This window comes from Trachypithecus francoisi, unplaced genomic scaffold (assembly GCF_009764315.1).
Source record: "Trachypithecus francoisi isolate TF-2019V2 unplaced genomic scaffold, Tfra_2.0 Lachesis_group11, whole genome shotgun sequence".
In the NCBI taxonomy this organism is placed as follows: domain Eukaryota; kingdom Metazoa; phylum Chordata; class Mammalia; order Primates; family Cercopithecidae; genus Trachypithecus; species Trachypithecus francoisi.
In genome coordinates, this window is record NW_022681456.1 from 11,291,038 (window position 1) to 11,310,930 (window position 19,893).

At 44.5% G+C, this 19,893-nt stretch overlaps 1 protein-coding gene across 7 annotated transcripts in view; it reads right to left on the reverse strand.

Annotated features, from left to right (window-relative positions):
* Positions 1 to 19,893, reverse strand: part of CFAP251 (cilia and flagella associated protein 251) — a 90,745-nt gene that overhangs the window by 38,386 nt on the left and 32,466 nt on the right. For all 7 annotated transcript variants that reach the window (XM_033220325.1, XM_033220322.1, XM_033220321.1 and 4 more), the window contains exons 8-16: positions 18,871 to 18,948; positions 15,765 to 15,815; positions 12,656 to 12,870; positions 9,652 to 9,846; positions 8,362 to 8,612; positions 7,861 to 8,012; positions 6,213 to 6,386; positions 4,523 to 4,707; positions 319 to 433 (exon numbers count right to left, since the gene is read on the reverse strand). In XM_033220325.1, the coding sequence (XP_033076216.1) occupies positions 319 to 433; positions 4,523 to 4,707; positions 6,213 to 6,386; positions 7,861 to 8,012; positions 8,362 to 8,612; positions 9,652 to 9,846; positions 12,656 to 12,870; positions 15,765 to 15,815; positions 18,871 to 18,948 (1,416 nt within the window). The remainder of the gene's footprint in view (positions 1 to 318; positions 434 to 4,522; positions 4,708 to 6,212; positions 6,387 to 7,860; positions 8,013 to 8,361; positions 8,613 to 9,651; positions 9,847 to 12,655; positions 12,871 to 15,764; positions 15,816 to 18,870; positions 18,949 to 19,893) is intronic.

Here is a 19,893-nt window from a genome sequence, read left to right on the forward strand (position 1 = left end):
TGAGACTCCGTCTCAAAAAAAAAAAAAAAAAAAAAAAAAAAAGAGTTTTTCCACGTAAATAAATAAGAAGGAAAATCCTTTGGTGGCCCAGGTATCTTCACTGGGAATATAGAAAATGCAGTAACTCTGCTCAGAAATGTCTCCCAAGAGTCTTCCTAACTCATCAAGGGCAATTTTCAGTATCACAGCTGACCAGGGTGGAAGCAGTTGGGCTTGGCTGTAAACCCAGAACTCTCTGAGTCTCGTGATCTTCGGTAATGACTGCTGCTCATGACACACAGAGTCAACTCCCAGAGCTGGAGAAGAGAGTGCTGTTACCTTGTCTCTGTTAATAAACACCAAGTAGCGTTTCTGTAGCTCTGCCGTGCTTCTCACTGGGAGAACTTGTGTTTGCTCAATAGGGGAACCATAAGCTGGCCCCATAAGCGTCTTTCTGAAGGCAAAAAGAGAAAGTTTTTTAAATTCCACAAATCTCAACATAGGTTTTAAGATTCTTTGGCCGGGCTGGGCGCAGTGCCTCATGCCTGTAATCCCAGCCCTTTGGGAGGCTGAGGCAGGCAGATCACAAGATCAGGAGTTTGAGACCAGCCTGGCCAATATGGTGAAACTCCGTCTCTACTAAAAATACAAAAATTAGCTAGACGTGGTGGCGGGCGCCTGCAATCCCAGCTACTCAGGAGGCTGAGGCAGGAGAATCGCTTGAACCTGGGAGGTGGAGGTTGTAGTGAGGTGAAATCATGCTACTGCACTTCATTCGGGGCGACAGAGCAGGACTGCATCGAAAGGAAGAAGGAAAAGAGAAAAGTGAAGCAAAGAGAAGAGAATAGTTGAGTTTTTAAAATTCCATAAATCTCAACATAGGTTTTAAGACTCTGGTCGTGGGCAGAACACAGTGGCTGATGCCCATAATCCCAGCACTGTGGGAGGCTAAGGTGGGAGGATTGCTTGGGGTTAGGAGTTCGAGTTCAGCCTGGGCAATACAGTAGTTTCCTGTCTCTACGAAAAATTAGCCTGGTTTGGTGGCCTGAGGCTAAGGTGGGAGCATCGTTTGAGCCTGGGAGGTCGAGGCTGCAGTGAGCCAGTGAGCCGAGATCATGCCACTGCACTCCAGCCTGGGCAACAGAGTGAGACCCTGTCTCAAAAAAAAAAAAGAAGAAGGAGAAAATCTGTATATCCACATTGCTGCACCCTATCCCAAGATAACCATGAGTAATAGTTTGGTGTATATGACTCAAGAATTTCTTTTGTAATTATAATTTTATATAAAAATAGAATTATGCTATTCATGTTTCATTGGTAATTTGCTTTATCTCATATTATATCTTTGAGATATTTCCATGTCATTACACAGAGAGCTGTCTTACTCTTCCTCCTTTTTTCTTTTCTAAAAGCAGCATCGTGTTCCAGTGTACTGACAAGCCATCGTTTAACTAATCCCCTATTAATGGGCATTTGGATTGTTTCCATTTTTAAAAATATTTTCAAACAAGACATCCTTTTACTTATGTCTTGGCATACTGTGTGAGTACTTCTGTGGGCTACATTCCTAGAAGTCAGAAGATATGATAAAATTTAATAGAGGGTGACAAATTGCTTTCCCAAAAGGTTACACTGATTCACACCCGCCCCCAGCAGCGGATGAGAGTGCCCGTTTCCCTAGCCTCTTGCCAACGCTAAGCACTATCAGTCATTTTTATCTTTGCTAATCTGATTGGTGAAAAAATGATATCTTGTTTTCATTTGCATCTTTGACATGCTAGTGAGCATCTGCTCATAGGTTTATTGGCCTTTTCCTGTGAACTGCCTTTTCATGTTCTTTCAAATATTTTTTAAATGAATTTTTAAATTCCTTTGGATTTATCATGAAAAGACAATTCCTTCCCAATTAAGCCACGGTTATAAGGCTTCCTTATTCCTACAGCTTAAAAGATGCTTTATTCAAGGGCTTTTATTCTGGAATGATGGAAATGCTCTAAAGCTAGAGTGGGGGTTATACAGCACTGTGAGTACTAAATGTCATGGAACTGTTTCTTTATTTCTTTTTTTTTTTTTTAAGACAAGAGTCTTGCTCTGTCACCCAGGCTGGAGTAAAGTGGTTGGTGCAATCCCGCCTCACTGCAACCTCCACCTCCCGGGTTCAAGCGATTCTCCTGCATCAGTCTCCAGAGTAGCTGGGATTACAGGTGCCCGTCACCATACCTGGCTAATTTTGTATTTTTAGTAGAGATGAGGTTTCACCATGTTGGCCAGGCTGGTCTCGAACTCCTGACCTCAGGTGATCCATCTGCCTCAGCCCCTCCCAAAGTGCTGGGATTACAGACGTGAGCCACCGTGCCCGGCTGAACTGTTCACTTTCAAATGGTTCATTTTATGTTACAGGAGTATCACCTTGATAAAATGTTTTAAGATGCTTTATGCTAATTTCAGATTGATCATCAATAGGCAGAAGCTCCCAACTTTGTGTCTAAAAGTCCCTCCTGCCTCTTTCCTCCAGTGAATGACCATTAGCAGGAACTTCAGGCCCGAGCGCTGCCAGCCCTCATTCTCCAGCTCTGCCATTTCAGTCTTAGGACTGCGCATATCCGAGAGATATTCTTTGTCCAAAAAGTATGTGTTCATTAAAAACTATGCACAATGACTCTGAAGCCTTTCTAAAGCTCCTCTTTACACATGCTTTCGAGTGTTTTCATCGCTTAAGAAAATTGTCCTGGATTTCTCTCTCTACCATAAAACATGGCATTTCTTAGTCATTTTTTCTTGTGCCTTCTGGGAAAGAACTGTTTAAAACAACAACAACGACAACAAAACATCCCGGGTGGTCCTGGCCTTTTGAAGACCTGTCTTATCTGAGATACATTTCAAAACCATGATAGTCCTCAAGCCTGAGCCAGCTGCGGCCAGTCCCTGACTTCCTTCTTCCGGTGGTGGTGGCAGTGGCAGTGGCAGTGGTGATGGCTGTGGTGGATCACGGAAACATTCTCCCTTCCAACTTCTTCAGTGGGAGAATACTTAGCAGGGCTGGGGACGAGGGAACGGGATGACAGTGTTTGTTGTGAGGGCTCACAGGGGCCGAAGCACGGGGCCCACGTGCATGTGCAGGATGGTGTCAGGAGGGAGGAGACGCCGCTCTAGGATGCTGGGCGGTGGATGCCCTGCTCCCCGGATGCGGACGCCCTGCTCTCCGGCTGCGGATGCCCCGCTCCCCCGCTAGTGTCTTCCCTGTTTCATGCCTTCAACCATCCTGTGCTCCTGACTCCAGCCCAGCCTCTCCCAGGACCTCCACACTCCAAAGCCTGATTCGTGGATTCCGACCCGAATGCCAAGCAGGCATGTGAAGCTTGCCTTGTGCAGTCTGAGCCCTGGTGTATCTCGAAGCTCTCCTTCCGTTGCCCCCTCATCTCTTTAAAGGCCCAGTCCATTCTAATGGCTTCAAGAGGTGTCTTCTCTTACACCTCCTTTTCCCTCCATTTCGCTTTGCCAGCAGGACACATCCAGAATCTGACCCCTCCCTTCTGCCCTCAGGGCCAAGCCGCCATCAGCTCTTACACCAGTTTCCCCAATCTTGCTTCTACCTTTGTGCCCCAGAGTCTGCTCTCTGTACAGAAACCAGACATCATTGTAAAGAATCAATCAGAACATGTCATTCCTTTGCTCAAAACCCTCCACTAGCTCTCGTCTTACTTGGGAAAGAGCCGGAGTCTCCAGGGTGCCGTGTGCCAAGCACCAGCCCGCACCTCTGACCCACTCTCCACACCCTCTCCTTGCCCATTCCACTCTGGCCTCGCCAGCCTTCGCAGCATTTCCCAAACCCTAGACGCCCCCCATCTTCACTCATTGGCCCTTGCTGACCCACTGTTTTTCCTCCAACCGGGCGGCAGCCCCTCGCTTTCTTCAAGTCTCTGTTCAGATGCTCAGATGTCCCCACTCTCCAAGGCCTTCCCTGCCTCCCCATCTTTTTATCCTGCCTTTTCCTTTTTTTTTTTTTTTCTTTGCACAGACCTGATTACCACCTACCTACTACCTGGCTACTTGTTCACGCTATTGCATCACCTGCCCCCCACCAACATGTAAACTACACAGTGATGGAAACTGTTTTGTTTTCATCCTTGTCTTCAGCACCTAAAACAGTACCTGTCACACAGGGTGTAAACAAAGGAGTGCTAGTAATTAAAGTTACAACTCCTTTGAGACCCAAGAGTAAGAAAAAATCAAACAATTGTTAGTAGCCGGGTAAAACTATGTTTTTCCTAATGAGAGGAGAACAGGAGACAGCATCAGCAACTTTCCCAAGGCCCCAGGTCTGTGTCCTTCCTGGATTCTGCACATCTCACCTCCACACAGGGCCACATGACCTTGGTGAGAATTACTTACGTTATCTGTGCCTCAGTTTCCTCCTCTGCAAAGCAAAGAGGATGATGATAGTAGCCAAGCTGCTTGCAGGTCCCTGCGTGGAGACTTGAAACAGGCTGGGGGCAGAGAACTCGATCCACACCCCCTGCAATGGGAAGCTCCGGGTGCTTACCTGCACATTTTGGTGGTAGCATTAAAAAGCTTCACTTTGTAGCCACTGTTGCAAATAAGCAGGAAGAGTTCCCTGGTGAGTGGTGGGTACCAGACCATGCAGGTGGGATAGCAGCCCTGGTCTGTGCGGTGAATGTCCAGGACTTCCAGGCAGTCTTTGTAGCTCCTGAGAAGATCATACTCTATCTGCAGAAGAGTCCAGATGGACACACGTGAGGACTGAGCCAAATTAAAGGCTCAGCTAAGGAGCCCCAAGCTCTTGGGTGACAGCCTTTATAATTATCAGCCAACAGTGCTGTTCTCCGGGATATGGTATCAGGTCTCCTAACAGAAGACTTGCCTAGAACCGACACTAAGTCATCAATACTGAGAATTCACTATCCAGAAGACAATGAACTGAGTGCTCTAAAAACGTCTGTCATGTCATCCTCAGAACTTCCCTGCAAAGGAGTACTGTTGTGCCCATTTTACAGATGAGAAAAGAGATGTTCAAGGATGGTCAGAGTGGCTTATCCAAGGTCACATAGCTAAAAAGTGGCAGAGTAAAAATTCAAAAACTCAAATTTAGATCCAGCTGACTCCCACACCTGACATCTTACAGTTCTGTTATACTGTGTTAGTTAGATAATTAGTTCCTATTATCTTAGGAACTAATTCATATCTAAATCTCAGCCCAGCACTTGGCAGTCGCAAATCAGCAGCCGCTGAACTGGGTCCATACAGGTATGTTTTCATGGGCAGGGCAGGATGGATGGATGGATGGATGGATGGACGGCTGGATAGATGGATGGACGGACAGACGGATGGATAGATGGATGGATGGACAGACGGATGGATAGATGGATGGATGGATGGATGGATGGACGGACGGCTGGATAGATGGATGGACGGACAGACGGATGGATAGATGGATGGATGGACAGACGGATGGATAGATGGATGGATGGATGGATGGATGGATAGATGGATGGATGGATGGATGGATGGATGGATGGATGGACGGACGGCTGGATAGATGGATGGACGGACAGACGGATGGATAGATGGATGGATGGACAGATGGATGAATGAATGGATAAACTGAATAAAGGAAGGAAGGCAAGAGAAAGAAGGGAGGGGCGGGGGAGGGAGGGAAGAAGAAAGGGAAGGAAGGAAGGAAGGGAGGGAGGGAGAGATGGGGAGAGGAAAGGAGGGAGGGAAGAAGGAAGGAAAAACAGACAGATACACTGACTGGTTGATTTTGAATCCATTTCACCTGACCCTGTAATATCGCATTTGCCACTGTCCCTACCTTTTCCTCTTATCTCACAACGTCTCCTAGTTTTCATATTTAGGTAGCAGCCTGGCCCCAACTGCTGGACATGAAGACAGTGTTAGTGAGTGTCGGCCCTCCCCGTGCACACTGGGAGGCGAGGCCAGCTGCTTGCCACACCGTGGGGAACTCCCCGCTCCCTGCCTTCTGACTTGTTGCTGCCCAGAAGCCTCCTCGTCCAGAACAGGAATCCCCAGGTGGTGTTCCAGGCACGTTAAGGCAAAATGCCAACCTGGAGAGGTTTGTGATCCTTCACTGTGCACTCATTTTCTCCAACAAACACACATACTGTGCGCCTGGCTCTATGCAATATGCCAGGGATGTCACAAGAGTGAGACATAGTCTTGGTGACCAGGTCAATGAAAAGTAAATAGCTCACCAAGAGCCTGTCTGTCCCAAGGCTCAGCAGTCTAGGTTCATTGCTGTCCAGGTAAACCCCAAACAGGAGACTTCGAATGCTTTTGCGATGAGAACGAAGTCTTGCTAAGTACTCCCAGACCCTCTGTCCGTTTCTGACCACCAGCATGTAAACAGCCACAGTAAAACTTCTATCCTGAAGATGAGCAAAAGAGAAGGAGTTATCCCGTTTTACGTTTAGTAAATTAAGAATCATCATTATGGGCCGGGCGTGGTGGCTCGTGCCTGTAATTCCAGCACTTTGGGAGCTGAGGCAGGTGGATCACCTGAGGTCAGGAGTTCAAGACCAGCCTGGCCAGTATGGCAAAACCCCATCTCTACTAAAAATACAAAAATTAGCTGGGCATGATGGCACACACCTGTAATTCCAGCTACTTGGGAGGCTGACACAAGAATTGCTTGAACCTGGGAGGAGGAGGTTGCAGCGAGCCAAGATCGTAACACTGCACTTCAGCCTGGGCAACAGAGCAAGACCCTATCAAGAACAAATACTAAGAATATTTTCTTCAAAAAAAATCTTAGTCTATTCAAGCAAATAGTAAAGCAATTTCCATTTTAGTTTTTTTTTTTTTTTTTTTTTTTAGACAAGAGTCTTGATCTGTTGCCCAGGCTGGAGTGCAGTGGCCTGATCACGGCTCACTGCAGTCTCAGTCTCCTGGGCTCAAAAGATCCTCTAGCCTCAGCCTTCTAAGTAGCTAGGACTACAGGCACACACCACCATACCTGGCTAGTTTTTTTTTTTTTTCATTATTTTTTGTAGAGATGGGGTCTCACCATGTTGCCCAGGCTGGTCTCGAACTCCTGCCTCAAGCAATCTGACTGCCTCGACCTCCCAAAGTGCTGGGATTACAGGTGTGAGCTACACATGGCCTAATGCCCATTTTACAGATAAGAAAATTAAAGTTAAAAGCAGAAAACTGAAAAGGTAGTGAGGGAGAAAGTATGAAGGTGACACTATGGTCTTACACCCTTCCCTCGCTGTCTGTGGAAAGTCAAAAGCCTGATTCTTTGTGCCTTTGTCCTCCCTTTTCTTTGTCTAGCTACATACAATAAAAGAGCCATGTGTTTTTGAAAGGTATGAAGGCTGCGAGTGAACCAGGTCAGAGTGGGAGCCTGGCCTGAGGGGACACAGAGGCTGGACTGTGTGTGCCCACAGTGTGCTGAGATCGCTTTGTCTTCAGAAGCATTGTGTACACAAACCAGAGGAGTGGCCGCACCAGCGTGGAGACAGAGAGCGCTGGAAGGGACAGGAGTTTAGTGAAGACCACTGCTTTTCCCCTCCCAACATAAAGACAGACCAGCATAACTGCCTTATAGCTCACTGTAACCTCAAACTCCTGGCCCCCAGGGGTCCTCCCACCTCAGCCTCCTGGATAACTGGGGCTACAGATGTATGCCACAAGGCCTGGCTAATTTTTTAAAAATGTTTTTGTAGCAATGGGGTCCTGCTGTGTTTCCTAGGCTGGTTGTGAACTCCTGTCCTCCAATGATCCTCCCACTTCAGCCTCCCAAACCATTGGGATTACAGGTGTGAGCCACTATGTCTGGCCTCCTTTGGTTTCAAATAAAATTGCTAAGCCACTGGATGGGTGGTCCGTGAAAATACTTACAGCAGTTGCCATATACTGGGAGTCATGGGAAAAGCTTATATGAGTCACACTGGTTCTGGAATATTTGAAAGGCTCTGGGCTTTCATTTTCTAAAGACATTGCATCAAGAATGTAAACTGTCCCCTCTATAAAACCAGCTCCAAGAAGGGCTCCTGAAATGACAAGCCAGAGAACAACGATGGAAAAGGATTACATTCATTCAAGAGATATTGAGACTGTGCCAGGCTTTGTTCTGGGTGCGGAGAAGACAGCAACTAACACAACAAAGCTCCTGTGCAGAGAAATGAACCGAAACGCATGGTCTCCTGGGGTTAGCGCACGGAGACGCGCAGAGAGCACTAGGCCCAGAACACCATGGGAGCCCCAGAGAGAAGGCGACTCATCCAGTCTGCTGGGGGTTGGAGTTGGGGAGACTTCCTGGAGTTACGCCAGCCCAGGTGCATCCATCCCTTTCGGGGCTGTCCATGTGGAACCAATGGTAGGCTGATAAGATGAAAATACCTTCCGGGTTGTAGGTCAGACTCTGGACTCCAAGCCCCTTCTCAAAAACCCTGCTGAAAAGATATTGTTTGTTTTCATAATTCCACACTTTGATCATCCCACAGATGCTCCCGATGGCAATGAGGGGTTGATAGGGGTGGCAGGAGATGGCACAAATGGCATCCTTGGGCTCTACAAATAACTTCTCAAGTTTGGTCCCATCTGTTGTTAAGTGGTACACTGTGGCATCAGATGTTCCAATGATAAAATTCCTGTTTGCCAAGGAGAGACCAAACAATATCAGTGTTTGCAGGGAATGGAGCACGCCAGCTATTCTGCTTCTAATTGCACATAAAACGCCTCTGTCGTCTGTAATTTAGTGACATTATTAACCCAACATTTCCAAAAATATACCACCAATACCCAACAGCCTCCATTTGCAAGTGAAAAAGCCCACTTTTCTCCATGTAAATTGAGTCATTAAGTATGCAGATGGACAGTCAGTTGTACAATTAGCTAATCTGCACATGCAAATATTCATTTGTGTATGCAAATATGGAGTTTGGTGCACACATACAGATGTGCCTGTAAATACTGCAAGGGTAATTAAGCAGACTCACAGATAATTCGGTCTTGAAATGTTATGGCTATTAATTATCCAGTGCCTTTAACTGCAGTGGCTAGGACAAGCTCAGCTTAGAGAAAAGAGACCGGGCCGGGCGCGGTGGCTCAGGGCCGGGCGCGGTGGCTCAAGCCTGTAATCCCAGCACTTTGGGAGGCCGAGACGGGCGGATCACGAGGTCAGGAGATCGAGACCATCCTGGCTAACACGGTGAAACCCCGTCTCTACTAAAAAAATACAAAAAAATTAGCCGGGCGAGATGGCGGGCGCCTGTAGTCCCAGCTACTCGGGAGGCTGAGGCGAGAGAATGGCGTAAACCCGGGAGGCGGAGCTTGCAGTGAGCTGAGATCCGGCCACTGCACTCCAGCCTGGGCGACAGAGCGAGACTCCGTCTCAAAAAAAAAAAAAAAAAAAAAAAAAAAAAAAAAGAGAAAAGAGACCAACCTGCAGCCAAAGACTCCAGACTCAACAGAGGTGACAGCTCAGGGATCAGGACCTTCCAGCTTCCAGTTACTAAAGAGTCTTAATATTAAAGTCATGTTTCATTAATTTTTTAAATGATCCAATAGTTATCACAATCAGCCAGGGAGATATCCCAGGAACAACACGAACCTCCCACTGCATGCAAACTAAAGAAGACAGCGATCATTTTTCAACCATTCTAATGACTAGATTCATTAACAACTTACCTTAAGACAAAAAGGTCACCTTTTAAAGTGCAGTCAGGAGGATAGTTTGATTTTTCGGTAGGAGGAGTTGCTGGGGTCTTTGAAAAGGACAGAGTTCTTATGGCGCCCAGTTTCAAGTGACTGTACCAGTTAACAATAGACAGGGTGTGATCATAGAACTTAATGTTACCCTTAATGTCACCTGTGACAATGTAGCTGAAACGGAGAATAACATCAGTTTTGCAAATAGCAATAATAACAAGTAGTATCTATATAATACCTAATTATATGTCAGACTCTGGATTCTGGGGCATTGCAAAAACTTAATTTAATACTGCCCGATGAGAATGATTTTACTGTTATCCCAATTTACATCTAGGAAACTAACACTCAGAGAGTTAAGAAATTTGCTCAGGGCATTGTGTTGCCAGATTTAGCAGATAACAATACAGATACCCAGTTACAGTTGAATATTTGTATAAAAAAATTTAGGGTAGCTGGACATGGTGGCTCATGTCTGTAATCCCAGCACTTTGGGAGGCCGAATTGGGCGCATCACCTGAGGTCAGGAGTTTGAGACCAGTCTGGCCAACATGGTGAAACCCCGCCTCTACTAAAAATACAGAAATTAGTCAGGTGTGGTGGTGCGCACCTATAATCCCAGCTACTCGGGAGGCTGAGGCAGGAGAATCGCTTGAACACAGAAGGCAGAGGTTGCAGTGAGCCAAGATTGCATCACTGCACTCCAGCCTGGGTGACAAGAGCAAAACTCCGTCACAAAAAACAAAACAGACAAACAAACAAAAAATTTAGCATAAGTATATCCCAAATATTGCATGGGGCATATTTACACCTGGCAATTTTATCAGGGCCATGTGGCTTGACTATGCAGGGAACCCAGGTATATCTAAAGCAAAGTCCATGCTCTCTGCTAGGTTCTTCCCTGCCCTCCAAGATCAGCCATACACAACGGCGGTGGACAAGGATTTACACTCCCCATATAACTACAGATGACAATGGAGAGAATTGCTCCACCAGTCCTCCAAAGTCATGCAAGCTGGCAATGGGACACTAGCACTTTACAGGAAGGCACTACTGTTAGTGTGATCATTAAAACCCTATCCAGTCATCACGGCAGAAGGCAGTGCCACGTGACAAAATGGCTTTCATTTCCAGTCCTCAGATCCATCCCAAATGGGCTTTTTAAAAAAGACTTTGACATAATTCTAATCACGGGGGGGCAGACGAGGAGGATTTTCTCTTACATATGTAGAGTGGTTAAATGAGGTTTCTGATTAATAAGCAAGGCAGGTGGGCCGAGTAATTGGCTTGAACATCTGCCACTGCCCTCTGCTGGACAGAAGCAGCAATACTGACCAAGTATTTTCAGAGACCTTTTCCTTCTTGGACTCACAGATCCTGACCGGGTTTTATTAACTTGGAGAACTCAGGCCTGGTCTTCACTGGATCCTAACCCCCAACCGAGTAAAGGTTGATTGCATCATGGCCAACTGCAGCTCTACTATCTTCTCACCCCACTGAGTGAGGGTGACAATTTGCATTTCTCTTTGTAAAACCATGTCAAGACCTCACTGTTCCCCTGCATCAAAAGGCGAATGGAAGCAAATGGGCATTTTGAAAGCAGATGGCCCAGTGACTCTAACCATATGGGCAGGGTCCCCGTCACTAGGCAATTTTCTCCACACCTTCGGGAACTTCTCTCACACACTGATGATGGCTGCCATTTACCTAGGGTTCCCCTGCGCCAAGCATGTGCAAAGAGTTTTACATCCCTATCTCGTGAAATCCTCATAAAACCACTCTGAGAGAAATAGTACCATCATGCCCATTTTACAGATGAAGAAATAGAGGCTCAGCAAGGTTAAGTTCCTTTCTCAAGGTCACTCAGTAAGGAAGGGATCCAGCTGAAATGAGAACCCTGTCCTAATTGAGGACTTAATGACCATCTGTGAGTCCCCACAGCCACTCAAAATCAGAGTTAGTGAATTTTATTAAGTTCTGATGCATTTGATCTTCTCACAATGGGTAAATATTATTTTTGTTTTGTTTTGAGACTGAGTCTCGCTCTGTCACCCAGACTGGAGTGCAGTGGTGAAATCTTGGCTCACTGCAACCTCTGCCTTCTGGGTTCAAGTGATTCTCATGCCTCAGCTTCCTGAGAAGCTGGGACTAGAGTCGCACGCCGCTACACCTGGTTAATTTTTATATTTTTAGTAGAGACAGGGTTTCACCATGTTGGCTAGGCTGGTCTCAAACTCCTGAGACCACCTGCCTCGGCCTCCCAAAGTGCTGGGATTACAGGCACGAGCCACCGCTCCAAACTGTAAATGTTATTTTGTAATCAGACAAAAACAATATAGCTATTCAAATTATTTTCTTACATTTAATGCATGTAAAATGTTGCATGCAAAATCCATCCAATTAGCACAGAAGAAAAAATCTAGTTCCTTTTTGTTTCATCAACACAAAGGGATTTTTTTTAACATAACGCATGCTCATGATTTTTTAAAAAATCCAATTAGTATAAATGGAACTATAAAAAGAAGTAAATCCACCCCCGATCCCTGATCTTAGTTCTCAGTTCTTTTTCTCAGAGGCAACCAATCTTCCCAGTTCATTATGACTCTCCCCAGAATACTCTATGCATATACAAAATATGCATATACATCCAAAAGAGGTTTTGTTTTGTTTTGTTTTTCAAGACAGGAGAGTCTCACTCTGACACCCAGTTTGGAGTACAGTGGCAATGACAGCTCATTGCAGCCTCAAACTCCCGGGCTCAAGCAATCCTCCCATCTCTCTCTCTTTTTTGTTTTTTGGTAGAGATAGGGTCTCACTGTATTGCCCAGGCTGGTCTCGAACTTCTGGCCTCATGTGATCCTTCCACCTTTGCCTCCCAAAGAACTGAAATTAGAGGTGTAAGCCACTATGCCCAACCTCCCATAACAATTTTTAAATATTTTTATAATCATCCATAGCTACCTTTTAATTAAGTTAAAATTACCTATCAATTGTAGTAAGCACAGTGATGCCCTCTTTCTGCAAATGAACCAATTTACAAGGCTTGATATAGGGAAAGCCCAAAAAGGTAGAGGCAGATGAGGGTGGGCGGTGTATGTCCCAGACAACCAGCTTCCCTTCCATTGTTGCTGAGAGTATTTGTGTTAAATTCAAGTGAAAGATGGACTGGCTAAACTTTCCCACAAGCTTGTTGAAGGTCTGTGTTTCAAAAGAAAGGTTATAGTTACTGTTGGCAATAAATATAAAACAAAGCATTTATCAACACGATATTTTATAATGTTATGCTGAAATATAGTGAGAAAAAGAGAAAGAAAAAGAAAATAATCACTAAAACCGTCTCCCGTGGATTGCCATGGTCCAGGCAGTTCTGAACCTCTGGAGGTTTGCTAAGAGCAAGTGAAGGGTTATGTACTCTATTCAATTACATTGTTTGTTTAAAGCAAATGAGAGAGTGGTTATTCACTGTTTATACCTGTTAAACTTCTCTTATGGAGGTTTCAGAGACTGGTGAAGAAGCTAATGCCTGTTGTGAGTCAAAGCATGCTCTGGTTATAAAATAGCATAAAATAATTCTCCCAGTCTCCTTTGATCATAAGGTATTTTCCCATCAGTAGAAAATACTTAAGCACTGTACATAGAAATGCCCTATTCTCTATGCTGTCCAATTCTCTAATAATACAGAGAAGATCCGAAGGTTTACCTCTTCTGATTTGAACACAAGAGGAATAGTAAAATAATAATTAGTCAAACAAGAGTACCAAGTTCTTTCTAAGAGCAGCACTGTTTCAACACATTTTTATCAATTCAAATGGCTCATTATTTGTGGATTCTGTATTTGCAAATTCACCTACCTGTAAGAATTGATTTGTAATCCAAAAATCAATACTTGCAGCACTCTCACAGTCATTTGCCAAAGTGCATGTGCAGTGTGACAAATAATTTTACTCATTCAACATGCACATTTCCAGTTGAGGGCAAGCAGGGCAATGCTCTGCCTTCTTGTCTGAGCTCTGACTATAAACAAGTGTCCTTTTCATGGTCTATTTAGTGCCATGTTGTTTGCATTTTTGGGTGCTTTTTCTTGGTGATTTTAGTATTTAAATTGACCCCCAAACATAGTGCTAAAGTGCTATCTAGTGTTCCTAAGCAAAAGAATGCTATTATGTGCCTTATGGAGAAAATACGTGGGTTAGATGAGTTTTGTTCAAGTCATGAGTTATAGTGCTGTTGGCCATGAGCTCAATGTTAACGAATCAATGTTATATATTAAATAAAATGTCTTTAAACATGAATACACATAAAACAAGGTTATGTATTGATCAGTTAGCTGGTGAAAATGTGACCAGAGGCTCAAAGAAACCTACCCCATATTTCCCTTAAGAGCAATAATTTAGTATCTGCTAATTTGGTGTTTGCAGAGACTTTATAGAACATAACTACCAACAATGAGAATTGACAGTATTTTTTAGTACTTTCATTTATGAAAAACAAGTCTGCAGACAGAATAATCTCCTTGTGCCCATTTGTCTGAACTTTTTATTTTCTGTTTTTGTCTTTTGGCATGCCCTCTTAAGAAATAAATTTCTAGGCCCGGCGCGGTGGCTCAAGCCTGTAATCCCAGCACTTTGGGAGGTCGAGGCGGGCGGATCACGAGGTCAGGAGATCGAGACCATCCTGACTAACATGGTGAAACCCCGTCTCTACTAAAAAATACAAAAAACTAGCTGGGGGAGGTGGCGGACGCCTGTAGTCCCAGCTACTCGGGAGACTGAGGCAGGAGAATGGCGTGAACCCGGGAGGTGGAGCTGGCAGTGAGCTGAGATCCGGCCACTGCACTCCAGCCCGGGCCACAGAGCGAGACTCCGTCTCAAAAAAAAAAATTAATAAATAAATAAATAAATAAATTTCTACAAATCATACTAAGAGAGAAGCAAGTATGCAGGAAACTCATCATCAGGTGCTCCCTGAGCGCAGGTTACATGGGCAGCAAATGCAGAATATGCTACAGGAGATGATTCAAGTTCCCCCTCAGACACAAGAGCTTGCGGTAAGCAAGCAAGATAAAACGTTTTCTCCACGGGGCGTGGTGGCTCACACTTGTAATCCCAGCACTTTGGGAGGCCGAGGCGGGCGAATCACAAGGTCAGGAGATCGAGACCACGGTGAAACCCCGTCTCTACTAAAAATACAAAAAACTAGCCGCGCAGTGGCGGACGCCTGTAGTCCCAGCTACTTGGGAGGCTGAGGCAGGAGAATGGCGTGAACCCGGGAGGCGGAGCTTGCAGTGAGCCAAGATCGCGCCACTGCACTCCAGCCAGGGGGACAGAGCTAGACTTTGTCTCAAAAAAAAAAAAAAAAGTTTTCTCAACATCTGGTTCACCTCCCTCTTATTGGCTCTTAAACATCTAAATACCTAATATCATATATTATTCTGAAACTGAGCAGCTTTATAAGGGATCCACTCACGTTCAAAAACTCTGCTTATTCTTTTTTTTTTTTTTTAAATACAGGGTCTCACTCTGTTGCCCAGGCTGGAATGCGGTGGCACAAACACAGCTCACTGCAGCCTCGATCACCTGGGCTCAAGGGCTCAAGTGATCCTCCCACCTCAGTCTTCCGAGTAGCTGGGACTACAGGCTCATACCACCCTGGCTGGTAATTTTTTATTTTTTTTAATTTTTTTTTTAGTAGAAACAAAGTCTAGCCTGTGTTGCCCAGGCTGGTCTCAAACTCCTGAGCTCAAATGATCCTCCCACCTGAGTCTCCCAAAGTGCTGGGATTACAGATGAGAGCCACTTTACCCCGCAACTTTCCTTCCTTGTCAATATGCACATACACATTCTAAAAGCCATCACTTTTTTATATTTTCTCACGGCAGTAACTCTTTTTATAACATTTTATTTTTAACAATACTTCCATTATTTTCAACCAACAATTCAACATGTATACGGGACCCAAGTAAAATTTTTCCAATTATTTCCCAGTAGCTTAATGTCAAGATGTACAAAGAGTAGCCCGAAGCAGCTAAGCTTGCACATAAATATTTATTCCCCACAAAATCTGAAGGATAAAAATGCAACAGGCATACTCACTTTTTCTGTTAAAAGTGGGGCACTGTGAGCCAGTGTATCCCTCTCTTCATACTGATAAGAGGAAAAAATAATCACTACTCAAAGAGACTCAGTTTCCAAAGGAAACTATATTAATAATAAAACCAAAACAAATACATCTAAACAAGGTCAGAAATGTGCATTTTCTACAGGTGAGAGAACTTGCCGCCTTGGGAAATATCTAAAAACATTCTGAAAGAAAAGCAAATACATAAAAAATATAAAAAATACCACAAATGATTATGACTTTTTTTTGAGATGGAGTTATATATTAAATAAGGTGTCTTTAAACAAAAACACATCTATCGCCCAGCCTGGATGCGGTGGCGCGATCTCAGCTCACTGCAAACTCCGCCTCCCAGGTTCAAGCAATTCTCCTGCCTCAGCCTCCTGAGTAGCTGAGGTTACAGGAGCGCACTACCATGCCCAGATAATTTTTTTTTTTTTTTTTGAGACAGAGTCTCGCTCTGTTGCCCAGGCTGGAGTGCAGTGGCCGGATCTCAGCTCACTGCAAACTCCGCCTCCTGGGTTCACGCCATTCTCCTGCCTCAGCCTCCTGAGTAGCTGGGACTACAGGCGCCCGCCACCGCGCCCGGCTAATTTTTTGTATTTTTAGTAGAGACGGGGTTTCACTGTGGTCTCGATCTCCTGACCTTGTGATCCGCCCACCTCGGCCTCCCAAAGTGCTGGGATTACAGGCGTGAGCCACCGCACCCGGCCAATTTTTTTTTTTTTTTTTTAAGTAGAGATGGGGTTTTGCCATGTTGGCCAGGCTGGTCTCGAACTCCTGACCTCAGGTGATCCGCCCTCCTCGGCCTCCCAAAGTGTTGAGATTACAGGCGTGAGCCACCGCAGCAGACCTTAAGGTGTTTATTAAAGTTTTAAAGCCTTATTAACAGATAATTCAAATTTGTAGTAAGTACTAAGTAAAGTCACAACTCGCTGGGCATGGTGGCTCACGCCTATAATCCCAGGACTTTGAGGCCAAGGTGGGCAGATCACTTGAGGTCAGGAGTTTGATACCAGCCTGGCCAACACGGAGAAACCCCATCTCTACTAAAAATACAAAAATTAGCCAGGTGTGGTGGCAGGTTCCTGTAATCTCAGCTACTCGGGAGGCTGAGATAGGAGAATTGCTTGAACCTGAGAGGCCGAGGTTGCAGTGAGCTGAGATCGCACCACTGCACTGCAGCCTGGGTGACAGAGTGAGACCCCATCTCAAAAATAAAATAAAATAAAGATATAATAAATACCTTAAATAATGACTATCACTGACAATCAGTGTTCAATGTGTTTTGGTTTTGCTTTACAATTTTTTATTGAGGTAAAATTCACTTAACATAAAATTAATCATAACCACGTTAAAGTGTCACTTAACATAAAATTAATCATAATGTGTACAATTAATCATAAAGTGTACAATTCAGTAGTGTTTCATACATTCACAATGCTGAGCAACCATCTAGATCCAAGACATTTTCTTTTTTTTTTTTTTTTTTTTTTTTTTTGAGGCAGAGTCTCGCTCTGTTGCCCGGACTGGAGTGCAGTGGCCGGATCTCAGCTCACTGCAAGCTCCGCCTCCAGGGTTTTACGCCATTCTCCTGCCTCAGCCTCCCGAGTAGCTGGGACCACAGGCGCCCGCCACCTCGCCCGGCTAGTTTTTTTGTATTTTTAGTAGAGACGGGGTTTCACCGTGTTAGCCAGGATGGTCTCGATCTCCTGACCTCGTGATCCGCCCGTCTCGGCCTCCCAAAGTGCTGGGATTACAGGCTTGAGCCACCGCGCCCGGCCAAGACATTTTCATAACCCCAAAAGGAAATCTCCTACCCATCAAGCAGCCACTCCGTCGCTCCCCAGGACTTGAAAACCACCAGTTTCCTCTGTATCTGTGGACTTGCCTATGCTGGACATTCCATAGAAATGGCATCATACAACATGTGACTTTCATGTCTGGGGTCTTTCATTTAGCATCATGCCTTCAAGGCTGATCCATGTCACAGCATGTATCAGTACTTCATACAATAACATTCCATTGTATGGACAGGCCGCATTTAGTTTACCTAATCATCAGTAGATGAACATTTGGCTTGTTTCTACCTTTTGGTTATTACAAATAACCATATAGTGCTGCTGCTGCTGTGAACATTTGTGTAGAAGAATTTGTTCGAATGCTTCTTTTCAATTCTTGTACATCTTACCTTGGAATTGCTGAGTTACATAGCTATTCCATGTTTACCTTGGAACGTTTTTTGTTTTGTTGTGTTTTGTTTTGTTGACACAGAGTCTCACTCTGTTGCCCAGGCTGGAGTGCAGTGGCACCATCACCATCACAGCTCACTGCAGCCTCAAACTCCAGGGCTCAAGCAATCCTTCAGCCTCAGCCTCTTGAGCAGCTGGGACTACAGGCATGCATCACCATGTGCTGTTAATTTTTTTTAAATAATTTTTTGTAGGGATGAGGTCTTGTTATGTTGCCCAGGCTAGTCTTAAACTCCTGGCCTCAAGTGATCCTCCTGCCTTGGCCTCCCATGGTGCTGGAAATACAGTCACAAGCCATTGTACTCAGCCTCAATGTTTTTTATTCTCATGATTTCGCCCTGTGTCAGTATATGTATCACTAATCTGTTTGCTAATTCCTTTCTAAAAGGGAAAAAAGACCAAGGTCTCAAAAAAATCTGTATTTTAGAGCCAGGTATGGCCGGCTCACCCCTCTAATCCCAGTTATTTGAGAAGATAAAATGGGAAGATCACTTGAGCCCAGGAGTCTGAGGCAGCCTGGGCAACATAGTGAGATCTTGTCTCCAAAACCCACAAAACTTGTATTTTAGTCTTGTTAAATAAATTCAAATAAACATTTGCCTCATTGCTTTAATAAAATTTAATAAATAAAATTGAATTATTTGCTTCTGATTTAATATGCTAATTTCAAATGGGACTAAACACTATAATTAAATAAAAACATTTTAATATATATTCATTGCTTCCTAAGTAGAGATACGATATTGTTACATTACTGAAACATTTGTACTCAAAGAATGAACACATACTTCTACCCACATTTAAGACAAATCAAAATATTTCTACTTACCCATGCATAATATATTGCCTGTGTTTTACTATTGCTCACCAATTCTTTATTATTTGTTGGGTTAAAAGTAAGGTAGTTCTGAAATATAAAGTATGAGAATACATTAATGATAAATTTTCTGTTTCTGGTTAAGCTGAATGTTAAAATTAAATAATAATTTTAATTAAAACAGATGAGTAGGGGCCAGGCGCGGTGGCTCACTCCTGTAATCCCAACAGTTTGGGAGGTCGAGGTGGGCAGATCACCTGAGGTTGGGAGTTTGTGACCAGCCTGACCAACATGGAGAAACCCCATCTCTACCGAAAACACAAAATTAGCCAGGCATGGTGGCGCATGCCTGTAATCCCAGCTACTCGGGAGGCTGAGGCAGGAGAATTGCTTGAACCCACGAGGTGGAGGTTGTGGTGAGCAGAGGTCGCGCCATTGCACTCTAGCCTGAGCAACAAGAGCGAAACTCCATCTCAAAACACACACACACACACGCACACACACACACTAGGAATATAAAACAGAAAAGATACAGCATTTGGTAAAAAATAGGAATATCATTTAAATACTGGTGATTAAAATAAATAGTGTCAAATGTGTTCCCCTTCCAGTCTGATCTATTAAATTTCATCATCCATAAATTGGAATAAGCTTTTCTTTTTTTTTTTTTTTTTGAGCCAGAGTCTTGCTCTGTCACCTAGATTGGAGTGTAGTGGCGCCATCTCAGCTCACTGCAGACTCCGTCTCCTGGGTTCAAGTAATTCTCCTGCCTCAGCCTCCCGAGTAGTTGAGACTACAGGCATGTGCCACCATGCCCAGCTAATTTTTATATTTTTAGTAGAGACGGGGTTTCACCATGTTGCCCAGGTTGGTCTCGAACCCTACCTCAAGCGATCCACCCACCTAAGCCTCCCAAAGTGCTGGGATTACAGGTGTGGGCCACTGCACCTGGCTGTAACAAGCTTTTCTGACAGTGATCAATTTAAAATAATAACAATAATAATAATAAAATTAATTGAAACAAGCAAAAGTAAA